Source organism: Phocoena phocoena, chromosome 6 (assembly GCF_963924675.1).
Source record: "Phocoena phocoena chromosome 6, mPhoPho1.1, whole genome shotgun sequence".
In the NCBI taxonomy this organism is placed as follows: domain Eukaryota; kingdom Metazoa; phylum Chordata; class Mammalia; order Artiodactyla; family Phocoenidae; genus Phocoena; species Phocoena phocoena.
In genome coordinates, this window is record NC_089224.1 from 106,608,426 (window position 1) to 106,625,165 (window position 16,740).

The following is a 16,740-nucleotide window of genomic DNA, read 5'->3' on the forward strand; positions in this document are numbered from 1 at the left end:
GGGCAGAAGGACTTTGCTGGAGCTGGGCGGTCCCAACATTGCATACAGACACACATCGGCACACAACCTCAGAGCCACACACACTGGGTCTCATCAGCTAGGTCCTGCCCCCTCGGCCTAGAAAACTCCAGACGGGAGAGTGCGAACACGCTTCCAGTCCTGAGTCAGAGGGACCCCAGCTTGGACCTCCCCAGTCATTCCTCTCTGTGGACCTCCACAGGGCTCGGGATCTCTGAGCTCTCCACAGACACAGGAAGACCACAGACACTTTTCCCTGGGCTGTGGGAAGGTGACCGGATTACTTATCACACACATCCATCTCTCTGCTAGCTGAGAAGGGGACTGAGCCTTTGACCCATGTGTCCTGGGGTCAAGTACAGATGCCATCCAAGGAGCCAAGGGTGGTCACCACTGGCTCCAAAGGCCAGGACACCCGCCCTCTTCCAGTGCCGGCCGGCTCCACTTCCTGAGCACGCAAGTCTCCGGAGCCCGGCTACGACCTGGGAATAGCAGCCCCCAGCCCGGGCCTTGGCTGGGGGCGGCTCTGGTCCAGCCTGGCTCCCTCCCGCGGATCTGAGGATCCCCAGGGCCAGTGGTGCGCGGGCAGCACGGGGCGGGTCTGGGTGCTCTGGCAGCCCCAACTCTCCCTGCTGGCAGTGTGGAATCGCGGATCCCTGCAGCTCAGCGCCCACGCCTTCACGCTGCACAGCACTCGGCTGGGCAGCTCCCTGTACTCCACCCCTGCCCAGGATTCTCACTTCCAGCTGGGGTTGTAAACTGGGAGGGGACCCCGCTGCTGGCTCTGGTCAGAAGCACCGCTCGAGGGAGGACGGACAGGCCTCCGCTGGGGGGAGAGGGGGGTCCTAGGGCCGTGCCTGTGGGCCTCTGGTAGCGAAGGCAGGCTTCGGGAGTGCAAAGCCCTACGGAAAGGAGCAAGGAGGCACAGGGAAGGGCTCAGTGGAGATGGGGTGTCTGCAGAATTGGGAGAGCTGACTCCCGCCCTAGAGTCTCCATCTCAGACCTTGCTTCTTCCCAAGTGATTCCAAACAGCCGACTCGGTCTTTCCTTAGGTGGAGAAAATCTGAAGCTGTTTCTGACGCTTTAGTCCGAGCCAGAGAGAATCCCGTATCGGCCGGAGCGCCCGGGGTTGCCCTGGGGAATCGGCAGGTCCTGGATCGCACCAGCTCCCGTCGGGCGCAGCTAGATGCCACTCGCCGCCTATGGGCAGTACCCGACTTCGGGCCTAGGCCCTGTTTCTACCATTCAGTCCGCCACGTTTTCATCAGGGGAAGCAGCCGGGAGGCGCAGGAGCCACGATTGTGCTTGAAAGAGACCTGGGGCGTCTGAGCGCGTGGGCGAAGGAGCTGGGACGCCGCCGACTCAGCTGGGGGAATGAGGGACCGGGGAGCCGGGACAGAGGGCAAGGAACAGGACCTATGGGTTGATTCAGAGTCGGGGTGGGTGGGGGGATTAATGCACAGTGAGCGGGGAGGACGAGGAGACGGGACCCCAGGTTCGTGGCCTGAGCAGCCCCACTTCCAGACCAGAGAGAGCAGCCAGCTGCCTGGGTCCAGACCCGCACCTCGGCAGCTGCGGGCAGCTCTGAGCACCTGCCTTGGCCCTCCTGATGTAGGCCCTGGTGGTGTGGGCTGTGACGCCGGCAGGGGCACGGGGTGACATGCCAAGATTCTGTGCGCCCCAGGACAGATGAGCCGTGGCATCCGAGGGGGCCGCCTGCACGTCCTTCTGCCTGGAGACCCGGCCTTTGGGCGGCCTGGGAATGCGACCCTGGGCAGTCTCGACGACTCTGAACGCCAGCCAGGGAGTCAGAGAAGCCTCAGAGGCCCCCATTCCGCCAAAGGGGAGAAGAGAAGTGTGGAGAAGAGGCCCGGCACACGGAAGGTGGGGAATGGGAAACAGGGGCACGGGGATGGAACGCTGTACCGGGAATTTGGAGTCTGGGGTGGGTCTGCAGGGCCTGTGATGGAATAGGATTCCTAATCGATGGAAGAGGATTCCTAAGTGCTCTCTGAAGGAGAAGAGAGGATCGATCTGGGCCTGGAACATGGACCCTCTCGCCTGCAGGCAGTCGCCAGACAGCGGGTGCAAGAACGTAGCGCTGCCAGCAGAGGGCAGAATGCCCCCGATCGGTCCGCCAGCCCTGCGCCGGGCTCTGCGCCGCCCGGCTCTGCGCGCCCGAGCCTCGTCCTCCTGGCTTCTCCCGGCAGCTGTCGCGTCCCCGTCCCAGATGCCCGGAGCGGGCGGCCCAGGCCCAGCCTCGGGAGCTCAAGGCCTGGGGTTTCCAGGCTGCGCGAGGACCGGGGACCAAGGGCGTGTGAGAGAAACTCCACATCTACTTATCACCGTCCTGGATACAAAGACGCCAAGAAATCAAGAAATACACGGAGACACAAAGACACACACACGAAAAAAACTGTGGGACACACGAGCACACAGAATCATTCGGAAACTCGGAGGTACACAAAGACACACAAAGGTGACACGTAGACACATAAACAGAAAAGGATCCCAGACACAATACGGAGGATGAAAGACATACAAAGACCTGGCACCCGCACAGAGTGACAGACACAGGGACACACACAAAGACCTACAAAAACACGGAAGAGATGGAGGTATGTAAGGCCCAGCAGATTCACATCCAAACACACACCCGGATGCAGGGGACACAGATTCACACACTCGGAGCCACTCGGAGCCCAGACTGTCACAGGGACGCGGAAACATTGTGAGTGCACAGAGACACGGGTGCACAGACATGGAAGAGCCTCAGAGGCGGGAGCATCCATATGCACAGACACACACAGATACCCACCGACACACACGCAGGTACTGGGCTGGGGCGGGAGCTTCTAATCCTCCACAAAGCCGGGCCCCTCCGCGGGGCCCCGCGGCACAGGGGGCCACTTCTGACCAAGCCTCCCGCAGGCTCCAAATCCGATCTGCCCTCTCGCCTCCAGCGGGGTCAGGGGACCCGCCTCCCTTGCCCTCCGCCCCCGCCCCGCTCCGCGCCAATGCTCCGCTCCGGGAGGGGCTCGGGCTGCCCCGCAGCGGCTCGCAGGGTCAATCTGCTCCTGCCTCGGGGCTGCATCGGCCGCCCTGCTCCCGGGCGAGCCGCGACTCCATGCGGACCCCGGAGGCCGAAGACACAGCCGGCCCGGGCGCGGTGCACTGCAGCCGACGCAGCGGCCTGCGCACCCAGCGCTGGACTCGGCCGCTCGGTCTCTCCGGCCTTTCGTTCCCCAGTGCCGAGGCCCACGCTGCCCAGGCTGGCCAGGGCCCTGTCCCTGCCGGGCACGGCCTACCGACCCCGGCAGGGTCCCTCCGCCACCAAAGGTCGCCTATCCCAGCGATCAATCCGGTTTCCTTCGAGCAGCCCAACGCACATCTTCCAGGGTCTTCAGTCTGCGACCCTCGAGCCACCACTCTCTACCCATGGCCCTCACTCCCAATCCTGTGAGGCCAGGTTCTCGTCCATTGCCCCACCCGTACCCGCGATCCCTTTCTCATACCTAATCATTCTCTAAACTCTAGGTCGCCTGAAACCGGGCCTCACCTTTCTCGCCTTCCCAGTGTTCCCATCCTTGATCCCGGGGCTCTTCCGGGATCTTCGCTCACCTCTCCACCCAATCTCTGCCACGCCTGACGCTTTCCCGGACCCACACCCCAAATCTGGAGCCAAATCCCCCTCTCCCCGGGCCAGGACTTTGGCAAATCCTGAGCCAGCAGCCCTCCCCTCCTGCCAGTCCCCGTCCCTCAGTCCAGGCAGCCAGCCCTCTCCACGGACGAAACCGGCTCCGGGAAGGCGCCGCCACCCGGGGGACGCCAACTCAGCCTGGTGCGACCTACCTCGGCCGACAGTCGGGGTCCCCGGGCGGCCACTCCCGGCCGGCGCCGTCCCCTGGTGGAGCCGCTACGCTCCCCGCCGTCCGTGCAGTCTGGCCTCGCTCAGGGCCACTCCTCTTAGCGCTGAAGCTTTACAAAATATTAATAATAAAGAAGGCGAGAAAGAAAAAAAGCCTTCATTCCCCAACTCCCAAATCAGTTTTTCAAGGGGGTGGGGCAGAAGGATTTGTTTCGAAGGCGACCCAAACTTCTGCGAGGGGCCAGCGGGGCGCTCGGCCTGGCTGGGGCGCCCAGGTCCGCACTCGGGGCCGGGCACGGCGCGGGGCGCAAGCCGGGGGCGCGGGGAGCCCTCCCGCGGGGAACGGGGGGGCAGCGACGGCACTATTTGACGTGGAGCCTCCGGCTCATCCCAGCGCAGGGATACGAGGCGCACCAATGAGTTCAAATGTCAGGAAGTTTGAGGAGGGGTGAGGCGGCTCCCGGCTGGAGTATCCCTCCGCCGCCAGCTCCAGCTCTAAACCGAGCGGCTCCTCGGGCGCCCTATGGCACTAGAGTAGTTCGGGGAACGCGCCTGGAGTCCCGCGGCCCGCTGAGCCCCGCCCGGGACCCCGCAGCGCCGCCCGCGCCCCCCTGCAGCCCGCGGAGCCGCCCCTGCACCCCCCACCCCCTCCCCCGCCCGCCGCCGCCGCCGCCGCCGCCGCCGTCTCCTCCCCGCGGCTCCGTCTGCCGCCGCCGCTGCAGCCCGGCTCCGGGGCTGACAAGCAGGTGACAGAGGAGCCGGCGCGCGTGGCTACGAGTGCTCCGGAGAGCGCGGCGCGGAGTGCAGCCGCCCCGGCCCGCCCGCACGACGCCGGGGCCCGGGGCCAGCGCGTTGCCGCTCCGCGCTCGCCGGGGCAGCCGGCGGCCCCAGCCGCAGCCCCCAACCCGCGGGGGCCGCGCCTTCCCGGCTCCCGGGCCGCGGCGGCGGCGGCGAGCCGGCAGGCGGGCGGGCGGGCGAGCACCCTGGCCGGCGGGGCCCGCAGCGCGCCCCGCGTCCCATGGATATAGCAACAGGTCCCGAATCGCTGGAGAGGTGCTTCCCCCGCGGGCAGACGGACTGCGCTAAGATGTTGGACGGCATCAAGATGGAGGAGCACGCCCTGCGCCCCGGGCCCGCTACTCTAGGGGTGCTGCTGGGTGAGTGCGGGGTCGGAACGCCCGAGTGGTCACGGGCAGGGGACAGGGGCCTCGTTCCGAGGTGGACACAGGGTTCCAGGCCAACGGATAAAGACAGTGGTTTGCAGAACATGGGGGCGTGGGGGACACAGAGAGAAAACTCCTGGAGTGATCCCCAGAGGGGCAACAGGCAGGCACGCCTAGACAGGCATCCTGAGGGGACAGAGGTATGCAGGGACACCACCTAGGAGGAGCGAGGACAGGACAGCTCCAGCCGCTACCCCCCATCCTCACCGGGCCTCAGTTCCAGAGCTGCCACTCCGGGCGAGAGGTTGGAGGCGGGTGGCAGGGATGATGGAGGACTCAAGTAGTCAGTTACCTTGGCAAGCTTGAGAGTGGTGCCAGGTCCCTTGGGGAGAGGGAGTCTCTAAGAGGGAAATGTTCCCTGGGTCAGCTAAACCACAGATTTTGGGGAGATGAGGGAGAGAAGACAACGAACGCCACCGTGGGGCGTGTCAGCCAGCGGGCGCCTAAGCCTCACCTCTCCTGTCTCGGTCCCAGCCGGCTGCCCCGCGCCGTGCTCGTTCTCATACGTATTATCACCAAATGCTCGATCTCCGGAGACGGGGAGCGCGCAGCGCCGAGCCGAGGCTCCAGGCCCGCGGCCTCTCCGCGGCGGAGTCCGCTGACTGGGACGAACTAGCCGAGGCTGCCCGGCCCCTGGCGCGGTGGCCGGGGAAGCGCAGGCGGCGGACGGCGGTCCCGGGCTGCCCTCGCCTTTGGGCCCGGAGCTGCGGGCACCGCGCGATCGGGACGCTGGGCCGGGCTGGTCGGCGCTGACGGCTGACGGCCCGTCTCTCGCCCTGTGCGCTGCAGGCTCCGACTGCCCGCATCCCGCCGTCTGCGAGGGCTGCCAGCGGCCCATCTCCGACCGCTTCCTGATGCGAGTCAACGAGTCGTCCTGGCACGAGGAGTGTTTGCAGTGCGCGGCGTGTCAGCAAGCCCTCACCACCAGCTGCTACTTCCGGGATCGGAAACTGTACTGCAAACAAGACTACCAACAGTAAGCGCCCCTCGTCCTTCTCCTTTCCCGCAGCCGCACGGCACTCCAGCCCGGCCGCCCCCCTGCCATGTCGGGCCCGCGTCCGCCCTGCCGCCGGCCCTGCGCGCCGCTGGGCCCGTCAGCTCCGAGAACTCCGCGGGTTGCGCGTCTCCCGGCAGGGCAGAGCCGTCCCAGCGCGTCCAACACTGGTGGGGTAGCCAGGACCCTCCGGCAGCCCCTGTTACCACCCTTTGTCCGGGAAACCTGCGCTGGGCCGCTCAGTCGGGGTGCGGGACAAGGCCCTGGGCTGACGAGGGGGTACGATGCTGCAGTCGTGGGACAGGGGCTGGCTTCACTGAGGCCTGCATTGGGGACCGAGAATTGATTTTTCAAACGAAAGCAGTGCTTTAGGGAGCCGGGCACTGGCGGTGTGCTTCCCCAGCCCAAAGGCAGGGTTTGTGTTGGTTTGGGATTCTTGAAGCAAGGAGGTGGAATGGCAGGGTGCTGAAGTGCCCAAGCAGCCAGGGATGCCCCCTTCCTGCCAGGCTTCCTGCTGCACTTTCAGTCCCTGATGGAGAGAAAAGGGTGTGCATTCTCCCCAAACCGTTCCACGCGGGAATTTTGCTCGTATAATTATTGTTGGCTGGAGAAGCTGTCTAGGAAGAGGACCTTAAGAGGTGGGAAACCACAACCTGGGTTCCCCATGGGGTGAGGAACTGACCAAGTCAACCTTCCCCAGCAGCCCTTCTTTCTTGCCATGTGTATGTGTTGGGGCGGGATGGCTTGCTGCACCCTGGCGCAGCCCAAGCCTCAGCGTTGAGGCCAGAAACTGTGGGCTGAGCCCTACCTACTGACTTTTGCTTTTAGCTGAGACTGTGGGTTTGTCTGGCAGGGGGCTCCTGGCAGATAAGAGTAGATCCAGGTTTTGGTTTTTTCTTTTTTCTTTTGACCCTCTGAGTTTTGTGCCTGACAGGGTGATTAAGAGGGAGGCAGAGAGGAGCAACACGAGGAAGAGGAGAGGGGTGTGGGGATGCCCAGAGCAGTAATTTGGAGACAAGTGGGTGCCTGTGAGAACTTTCTAGCGAAGCCCAGAAAACCGTTTCAGATGGGGCTGTAGGGTGGGTAGGCTGCTCGAGTGGTTTGGGGCTCAGAGGGGGGCTGCGTGTGCCCAAGCCTCTGGGAAAAGGCTGGGCTGCCTGTGCTTGGTAGTTAAGTGCAGCCTACCTGCTCTGCCCAGAGACTGTCCCTAAATCCAGGCCCTGATGGGAAGTGGAGCAGCTTGGCTGAGACCTGGAAATAGGTGGGACTGCAGGCCAGAGCCCTTGAGAAGGGCATCGGGTTCTACTTCAGAAGTCTCCGTGTGAGCCCTACGCTGGCACCTATTCTGACTGTGCTCCCCTGGTCTGGGGGCTCAGCAGGAGCTGCTTTTTCTGCCTTGTACTTCCTGCCAGCTGGGGGGCAGTGAGAGCAGGAACTGGGACCCTGTTCAGAGTCAGCTTTTCTGTGGTCCCCCTCCGGACCACCCCAGGTTAGGTACACTGCCACTGATCGTGTTTGTGCTGTGCCCCGGACTGATCTGATTCTACTTCAAGGAGAAAGTGAGGCCACCGGTCAGCTCAGCCGCAGGCAGGCGTACAGCAGCATCAAGTGATGAAAGCAGTTTGGGGTAGATGTGATTGGAGGCTTGGGGCTGGCCCCTCAGCAGGGCTCACCGGCCTCAAGTCCACACACATCCTGCTGTCCTGCACCCCTCGCCTTGCTCTGTTTGCCTGACCCCGAGCGCGGTTGTGGCAGTGCCACTCCCCACACAGCTCAGCCTGGATCACTTAACACGTGCGGGCTGGAGGCCCAGAAAACTGGAAATGGGCCTCCGAGTCATTTGTGCAATTTTTTGAAAAAAAATTTTTTTTACATTTTGTGAAGACTCTTTCCAACCTCTTGTACATATCTGCTCACTCTCTCCTCCCCACCCCTCAGTCATTTACAGAGCTTTTCCTTAAAACAAGGAGAGGATGCCCCCTGGTTCTTCAGAGCACAGAATTGTAAAGTCACAAATGTTGAGCTAGATGATCCCTTAAAGCTGAATGGCCAACTCCCTCATTTTACAAAACAATTAAACACTAAACAGCGATTGCTTTGCCGAAAATATGTTTGTTTAAAAAAGAAAAAAGGGCGCCTAAGAGCTTTTTCTCTCTCAGTGGAGTTAGGGGTGTGCTTGCGGGTGAATTTTGGTTCAGGGCGAATCTCCAGCTCGAGTCTAGGTCCCGAGGGCAGCAGGCGGGCATTATTCATGCCTCTCACGGTGCCTTCCTCTTTCGCGCCCCCCCCCCACTTTCTTCCAATAATGCCAATTAGGTATCTGCACTAGGCTGGCCAGTTGGGGGCTGAAGGGGGATTGTTGTTATCAAGACAATTCTGGGGACAAATACCCAGTCGGATCTCGCATCAGCTTTTCTCTGGGAGAGCCAGCGCAGAGACGCAGGCGGGGGCTCACTGGGAAGCGATGTTCTTTGCACAGTAAAAATGTATTTCACGATTTATTTTTTTCTTTGAGGATCGCAGATGCATATTTATTGCATCTGTGCGTAAATGCTTTTCAGACGAGAATCCAGGCAAGTGGGCGCAGGAACGTGCCTTCTCAATTTTGTGGAGTCTGTGCGTCAGCGGTATTGGGAAATTAACACACACCCCCGCCATAACTTTTGAAAAATGTTTCTTCGTCTCGATAGGAGTTGCCGGGCTCGGTCCTTGGAAGGAGATTGCTATTTTTATTAAGCGCCTCTTCCTCCTTTCGATTTGTTTTAGAGATCCGGGACACAGACCCAGAGGCACAGCGTTATTTTATGTACCACGGGGTGATTAATTGACGTTTGGGTGCATTTAATAGCGTTTGATAAAATCCACCCGCACGTCCTGGACCTGCAAAGCGGAGCGCAGGCCACCACGGCATTTGTGCATTTTCACGCATAACTCGAAGTCTCCTTTTTCTCAGTACGTGTTTTTCGGGGGCTCCTTCAGGGGAAAAAAATAAATCATCGGATAGTTCTCCTATGCCCGAGCCTCTGGCCCCTCGGCAGCCCGAGCTCCTTCTCGGACAGAAAACCCGGTTAGAAACCGGGAGGAAACGCGGCCTCCAAACGCAAAATCACGAACACCTCTCTCCTTCCTTCACCGGAGAACGCATTTTTAAAAAATGACAACATAAATCCCCGCCCTCAATTTTTTTTCTTTGCCGCTTGGCCTAATAGAATTATGTAACTCTCTTTTCTTGCCGTCTGTCGCTTGTCTGGAAAGGGTTTCTATCTTTCTATCCCGAGGAGGTGGCGAATTCCGGGAGGAGGCTCCGGAAGGGGGGAGGGTCGGTGGAGAGTCCAAAAATCTGTCACAAAATGGAGCCTAATCGCTTGTAAGACAGCTCCCAGGTCTGACGACCCGAGCCTCGTCGGTGTGCGAGCCGGAGCCTGCGTGCGCCCTGCGCCCACCTCGGTGTCCCGGGCTGGCGGTGCGCTTCTGCCACCGGGCCTTCCCGGGCGGCCTCGCCTCTCCGCCGCCGAGCCCGCGCCGGTCCCCTGGGCCTCGCCTGCCCAGGTGGGATGCGCCCACTGCAGCACGAGTGGGGCAGCGAAGCTTTGATTGAGTTTCACAAAAAGCCGTCTGAGTCCTGGGGTGATTTTTTTTTTTTTTTTTTCTTTTAAATTTACCCCAGCTGGCTGCGGCTCCAGTGGCCCAACCCAGCTCTTCCCAGCACATTCCTTTCCTGGGAAGTGTTTACACCGGGAAAGGCCTTCCTGGGAGGCTCACCTCCCCTCAGAGCGGCGGGTGTGGCGCACGGGTAGAGCAAAGTCAGGCCCCAGCCTTTTCTGCCTGCTGCTTCTCCCAGTTTGGGAGACCTCCCTTAGGCCCTGCTGTAGGGTGCCAGTTACCAGCAGCATCCCCTCCACCAGTGGGTACCCCAGCTGGCATGGCCCCCATCAGACCAATTCAGAGCTGCAGACACCCCTGCCCACAGCCTGGGCCAGAGGGCCTGTCCTGGAAGTGGATGTCCTTGGAAGGAAGAGCCAGTGCTTTCCCTTATTAAAAGGCCTCCGTAGTGCTCTTCCTGGAGATCTAAGGGCTGAAAGGCTCCCTCTGCCAGCCCAAGTCTCGGGACCCTCTGGCTCCTGGGAGGGCACCTCTGCGTTTAACCCTGGCACCTTGGCTGTAGGCGCAAAGGTAACCAAAGGCCTTCCTGAGGCTGCAGTTCTACACTGCTGGACAGAGACATTATTCACAGCTGACTCGGCTCACCCTGTATTCCCTAGGCTCTGGGCTGGTATAGCCTAATTTGTTTGCTGGGTTTTTCTCGAGTGGGGGAAGCAGGCTGTGAGGATCTCCTCTGGGGTATGTGATTGGTGACCCTCAGCTCCCTCCTGTCTGTCCATTGGAGCCAGGCTTAGGACCACAGAGCCTTGACACCTACCTCAGCCTCTTCTGTAAAATGGGGGACGTAGCCACCCGGGGGAAAGTATTCTTATAAGGATTGGAGATAACATGCCCCAAAGGACCTGGCATCTTGCCTGGCATGTTGTTAATACTCTGGAAATTATTGTTGTTACTTTATCACCATCAGCGTGGCAAGGAATGCCTTGTCTCCAAGGCCACACACCAAACTGCCCATGGGTTCCCTGCCAAAGAGAGGGGCAGCTGGCACGCTAGGCTTGTCATAAGCCTCTGTGCAGGGAAGGTGAGGGATACCCTGGGAAAACCATTCCCTTCTCCTGAGTGGGACAGTGTGAGACAGACCTGGGTTCACAGCCCAGCACTCAGTAGCTGTGTGATCTTAGCCAAGTGGCTGCCCATCTCTGAGCCCCATGTTCTCCATCAGCAAAGTGGGGGTGATGATATTTCTCAGGGTGGTTGTGAGGATTACACAAGGTACCTGGGTGGGGGTGGGGAGGTTTCAGTAAATGTTTCACACTTCATGGGATCCAGTATCCTCTCCTGCACTTCTAGAGAGGCAGAAAAGCTTCTGATTACATGAGTGAAAACAAATGCCCACTGTGCATTTGCAGGAAGGGCAGGCAGCAGGGTGGGCCTGGTGTGCTGACCTGTTTCTCCTTGGGGGGTGGAGGTTGGACTAAAGCAAAGATCTTTCCACTGGGGAACAATTGGAATCTACCTGGTCTGCATATAACTTGGAAAAGCACACAACAGTATAATTTAATATTTGGAAAACTGTTCATGCTCATTTGTTTTTGTGACTCAGATGACAGAAAATAAAGCTCAACCAACATCTCCGAGGCTGCAGGGGAGAGTCAGAAGAGGGGGTGTGTGAGGGAGAGATCCGAGAATTTGTATGTTTTTCAGGTGAGAGACACCAGCCTGGGCAGTCAGAAGGCTCCTCCAGCCCAAGGAGGTATTTTTGGTCCATGAAAGCTGGCAGTGCTTCCCCAAGGAACTTCCTCTACCCTGCAGCTGTGAGGTTTTTAAAACAGAAAAGGGAAAACACACACACTCACAGCCACCCAGTCCTACTTTGGCATTAGTTAGGCGGAGAGATGGAGGATACTCTCAATGACGTGAGTTATAACTTCCAATTTGTTGGACGCCACAGTCAGGCCCCAGCTTCAGGGGAGGGAAGAAGAGAGGGGTGGTCCACTCATCCAGGGAGCTCCTGTGAGCTGTCATTCAGTTGAGGGTGCAGGAGGACCCAAGGCCCTTGGCTCTCTGGCTGACCCAGCCCTCTCCAACCCCCAGATTCTGTGCTGATGGCAGCAGAGAGCAAAACCAAAATTATATATGTTTATTGCCACTGCAGTCAGAAGTGGGGAGGCGGTGGTATTGAGGGGAAGGCAAGGCTGAAAACCATATCTGAAAAAGTTGATTCACGAAGGCAGAGGAAGCAAAGTGGCAGACGTTTGCCATTTCATCAACCGGCTGGTGTTCTCTATTCATGTCATAAATGTCTCCTGTCATTTGAAGCCAGAAGCAACATGATTTGGTTCCCCGGTGGCCTATAGAGTTTTTCTCCTTTTTTTTCTCTCTCTATTTTTTTTTTTGTGTGCAGTAAATGTTTATTTGTTAATAATATACTTTAAACAGCCTAGCCTTGACCTCAAGTCGCCTGAAGCATCCATCTTCTCTCAGAAAAATCTTTCAAAGTTTGTGTAATTTTCGGGGGGAAGGTGTAACTGACAGGGCAGTGAAGGGCCTGTGTTTGCTTTAACTACTGCAGTGTTGGCAGTGGAGGGTATAAGGGGCCACTGTGCTCCGAATGGCAACTTTCTTGAGTTTCAGGCCTGGCTGACAGCACTTCCTCGCTGCCCTTTACCTTTCCCCGGCCTGATCAGTACAAATAAATTTCTGCGTGGGCCCTTCCTTTGTTATTCCTGGGGCAATATTGTATCCATTTCTTTTTTAAAAAATATTTATTTATTTATTTGGTTGTACCGGGTCTTAGTTGTGGCATGCATGTGGTATCTGGTTCCCCGGCCGGGGATCAAACCCAGGCCCCCTGCATTGGGAGCATGGAGTCTTAACCACTGTGCCACCAGGGAAGTCCCTGTATCCATTTCTGTTCAGCTTCTTGACGGGCAGCTGCTGGACCTGCCTGGTGGACCCCGGAGCCCTGAAGGGAGGTGGGGGAGTATAGGGGTCTGGGGGGATGGGGCTTTGTCCCAATTGGGAGCCAGGCCCCGACCTGGACCAAGTGCGCCGGCTGATGGCGGAGCACCTGGCTGGCCTGGCACTTGGTGAACTTGGGGGGAAAACCCGGTTCCTGGAATCTGGTTCCAGAAGAAACAAAGATGTTTGCTGCTTCCTAGCCGGCCGTGCTGTAAGAGGTTTCCTCGGGAACTGTGAGCTGGTTGCCAGCGGGGAGGGTCCTGTAGGCTGCCCAGAGCATCAGAGGTGCCCACCAGGGCCGACAGGAGTCAGGAGACCACTGAGCAGCTGGCTAGGTGCAGGAAGATGAGTGAGCGCGCTGGAACTCCGTGCTGCCAAGGGGTGCCTCCCCACCCCCAGGTGCCTCTGCCAGCGCTGCAGCAGCGACGATGGTGAGAGGGGAGGAGCTGGGTGTGACTGCTGTTCCCCCCTCCCGCCTCCTGCTGTCCTCCAAGACTCAGTGACTGTCGTCACGTGACTCCTGAATTGCCATAGTTGCTGGGCTGCCTGGGTGTGGGCACCCGCCCAGGCCTGGAGTTGCCCGAGCCTGTGGAGATGGAGAGGACCACGGTGCTCTGGGGCCACCTCCTCTAAAAGGAGGGCCCTCTGAGTGGGGCACATTTCCTCAAAGGAAACAGCAAGATTGCAATTACAGATCTGGGTCGAAAATGCCTCTGGCTCCCAGTGACACAGGCCAAGGGCATTTAGGAAAGCTGGTGCCTCTTCCCAAGCTTCAGTTTCTTTCTCTGTGTAATAGGGGTGATAATCCCAATCTCACAGGGTTGCTCAGAGGATAGTGAAACAAACCCAAAGATGCCAGGCTTCCTTCGGCATTCAGTCAATGTATGTTTCCTTCCTGCCTGCCTGAGAAGTAAGCCGGAGGCTCCCTGCCCGGCAGGAATGCATTGTCTGCCCTGAGTGGGAGGCCCAGAGAGTGGAGCCTCCTCAACAGGCCTCCTGGAGCAGCCTTGCCCACCCTCTCGCTCCTCACCCGGGTATAGGCTGGTGTTTTTGAATTATTTCCTTGCAAAAGGAATGGGGCAGGTCTGGCTGTCAGAAACTGGTCCTTGGAGGTGGGCAGCCAGCAGCCTGTGGATGGGCCCCCGTTACTCCTGAAGCACGTAAGTCCCCAATTTTCCCCAACAGATTCTTGAGCGTGGCCGGTGTAGATGTGAACGGGCAGAGCAGAGCCTCACTAAGCCCAGAGGGGCAAGCCACAGCAGTGCACCTAGAAGGAAAGGAATGGGCGTTTCTCCAGTGCCTGGATGTGCACTGACCTTTTTTGCTCTAGCTCCATGTGTAGGTGAGCAAACCCAGGCTGAGGGAGTTAAGGCACTTCCCTCGGATCCGAAGTTACTCCTGTAGCAGATTCTCCCCCCACCCGCAGCAGGTCTAACTGCCAAAGCGGACGGGAGCCACCCCCTTACTTCCGGAAGCCCCAGATTCCCACTTTGGACAGTCGTAGTGATTCTCCCTAGAGCACCCAGCGTGGAAGGGTGTGTGTGTGTGTGTGTGTGTGTGTGTGTGTGTGTGTGTGTGTGTGTGTGTGTGTGTGTGTGTGTGTGTGTGTGTGTGTGTGCAGGGGGTGGGGGTGGGGGGATCACCGCCCTTTTCCCGCCGGAACGCCCCCAGTAAGGCCAGTCCTTGCCAGAGAAGGAGAAAGGTTAGAATAACTGCCTTTCTCCGGGTAGGGAGCTTCCTTCAGCGCCCCCACTCCGGCGCGCGGGCGGGAGGGCTCTCAGCGGTCTCCATTCGCGTTCTCCTCCAGGCCCACCTCTCGGAGGGTTCCTGCTCTTCGTTCTCCTTCACCCCCGAGTGGGGCAGCGCCGTGCACAGGCTCCTTGGCTCCCGGGCTCCTTGGTCGAGCCGCGGGCGCCAGCGGCGGTTGATGAATTTCGGTGTCACCAGGGGTTTAGCCCGGATTTGGGAACCGGGGGTTCTAATACGCGCACACGGTCCTGCCCTTTCTAAAGCGCAGCCCTTTCACCCAGCCGCTGATTTATGAAGGAATCCGATCCCGGGACGGGACGGGCTGGGCTGGAGCCGGGAGCCCGGGGCCCCCGCGGCAGCCTTCGGGCTCTTTATCGTTGCGGGGGCCCTTGGCGGCTGCGGGTGTTCTCCAGGGCTGGACTCGGGGAGCTCTGCGGGGCGGGGCCTCCCGCGGCCCAGGAGTTCCCTCCGAGCCACTTAAACGCTCTGGAAGGGAGCAAGGCTGGCGGAGAGAGTTCGCATTTTCATTCGGAATTGAGCAAAGCCCTCGCCCCTCCCCAAGCCCTCCGATCGACCCCCTCGGGCAGGCCCCAAAGCGGCGAGATCGGGAGGTTTGTTTATCGAGGGAATAGAAAATTGAAAAAGAGAGTCTAAGACCTTTTTCCCGCCTGAGAAATGTGCAAAGTCCCTCAGCTCCTGGAGGCGGCGAGGCGCCCGGAGAGCCGAGTTCCCGGCGCGGACACTGGGGCCGACACAGCCCCCTCCCTCCGGCGCCCCCGCCGCACCACGGCGGGAGGGCGGATTTTTTTTCAGATTCGGTTTGCAGGGGGGAAATGGGGTTGTATCAATCCACAAATATTTACTCTTAACAGACTTGTATCTGTGGAGATTTCGAACAAAGACAGTTTAGGGGGATTACAAAAACCCTAAACCCCGTTTTTCTCCCGGACTTGGTGCTTTAAATGCCAATTACAGGCGAGCCATATCCAACAGCAACGGGGGGAGGCGAGCAGGGTCCGGGGAGGGAGTGGGGGGCGAGTCCAGCCATTAAATGTAACTTTTCATTATGAAAAGGATTTCGCCGGTTTTATCTTCTAATAAGATTATGTCACGAACACAAGTACCTAGGATGGTGCTGAGTGACAGGGCTCTGTCGTTTAATCAGAGGCTGCGCCGCTCAAACCGCGGGGCCCTTTGTCCGACGGAGTGAACGACGGAAACTTGCCGTCCTAATCCCCTTATTCATGTCAAGCAGAGAAAAGAAGCCGAGCACCTTACAACCGTGTCCCCTCCACCCCTTCCGAGGGCTCAGGGAGGAGGGGGGCTCTAACCCTGGCCCCCCCCCCCCGTGCCTTTCATTTCCCATCGCGCTTGGGTTTCCCGGGCCCGCCAGGCGTTGCACCAAAGGTGGGGGAAGGGATTGCTTTGGAGGAGCCTCAATTGTCAGCTTCTGGAAAATGGGGCAGAGGACTCAGGATACAGAGGATACAGGTTGGTGGGATTTTTTGCCTCCACTGATGGAGAGCACAGGCCCCATCTGACCCCTTTTCCCAGGAAAAGTGGCACTGGGTAGTGCACACCCACCATCCCCATTAAAGCAGGATTGAGAAGCAGGGAGAGGTCGAATGGAGATGCCAGCCTGGGGTCCTCCGCGGGGCGGATTTCGTTGGATCCCTGGGACTTCTGTCGCCGTGCTGGTACTCCTGCGAGCTGACCATTCCCGGCCGCTCGCTGGGCCCCTTTCTTCGAGGGCGAATTCCTTTGTTCAACCCCTGCAGAAACCTGCTTCTCTGCTGGGCCAGTGGCGCCTCTATTCTCGCCACCGCCGCCGCCGCCACCCCTGTCCCACAGTGTGCAGATCTTTACTGCGGCGCTCGGGCCGCCCAGATCCAGGCAGGTCTACCAACCAGGCCCTCAGGGTCGCCTCCCTGCCCGAGCCCTGGCTGCCAGCTCCGACAACTAGAACTCCAGCCCCACAGCGGGCGCCGCAGGCGCGCACCTTTGTTGCTGGCACTCGCCTCCGGGCACCGTGGGAAGACGCGGGTGTCGAGAAGCCGCCGCGCACGACTCCGGGTCGCTGCACAGGCTGAAAAAACCAAAAGCAAAACCAACACCCAGCAAATGAAACCCGCGCACCCCCAGGGCTCCGCTATCCCCTCCAGAGGACCAGGCCGGCGACGTCCCGCCCGGCTTCTAGGATCTCAGACCCAAAGCCCCAGAGTCCACGGAGTTGGAGGGGGGACTTCGTAGGAATTTGTCTCTAATACACCCGACTCCTTGGCCTCCTTTTAAAGCTCTTAGGCTATGCTCCGGGGCAGCCTCCC

The 16,740-nt window shown here is 59.5% G+C and overlaps 1 protein-coding gene across 2 annotated transcripts in view; it reads left to right on the forward strand.

Moving 5' to 3' along the window:
• The first annotated feature begins 4,904 nt into the window (after positions 1–4,904).
• LMX1B (LIM homeobox transcription factor 1 beta) overlaps positions 4,905–16,740 on the forward strand; it is an 80,052-nt gene continuing 68,216 nt past the window's right edge. For both annotated transcript variants that reach the window (XM_065879264.1, XM_065879265.1), the window contains exons 1-2: positions 4,905–5,043; positions 5,899–6,085. In XM_065879264.1, coding sequence (XP_065735336.1) covers positions 4,905–5,043; positions 5,899–6,085 — 326 coding nt within the window. The remainder of the gene's footprint in view (positions 5,044–5,898; positions 6,086–16,740) is intronic.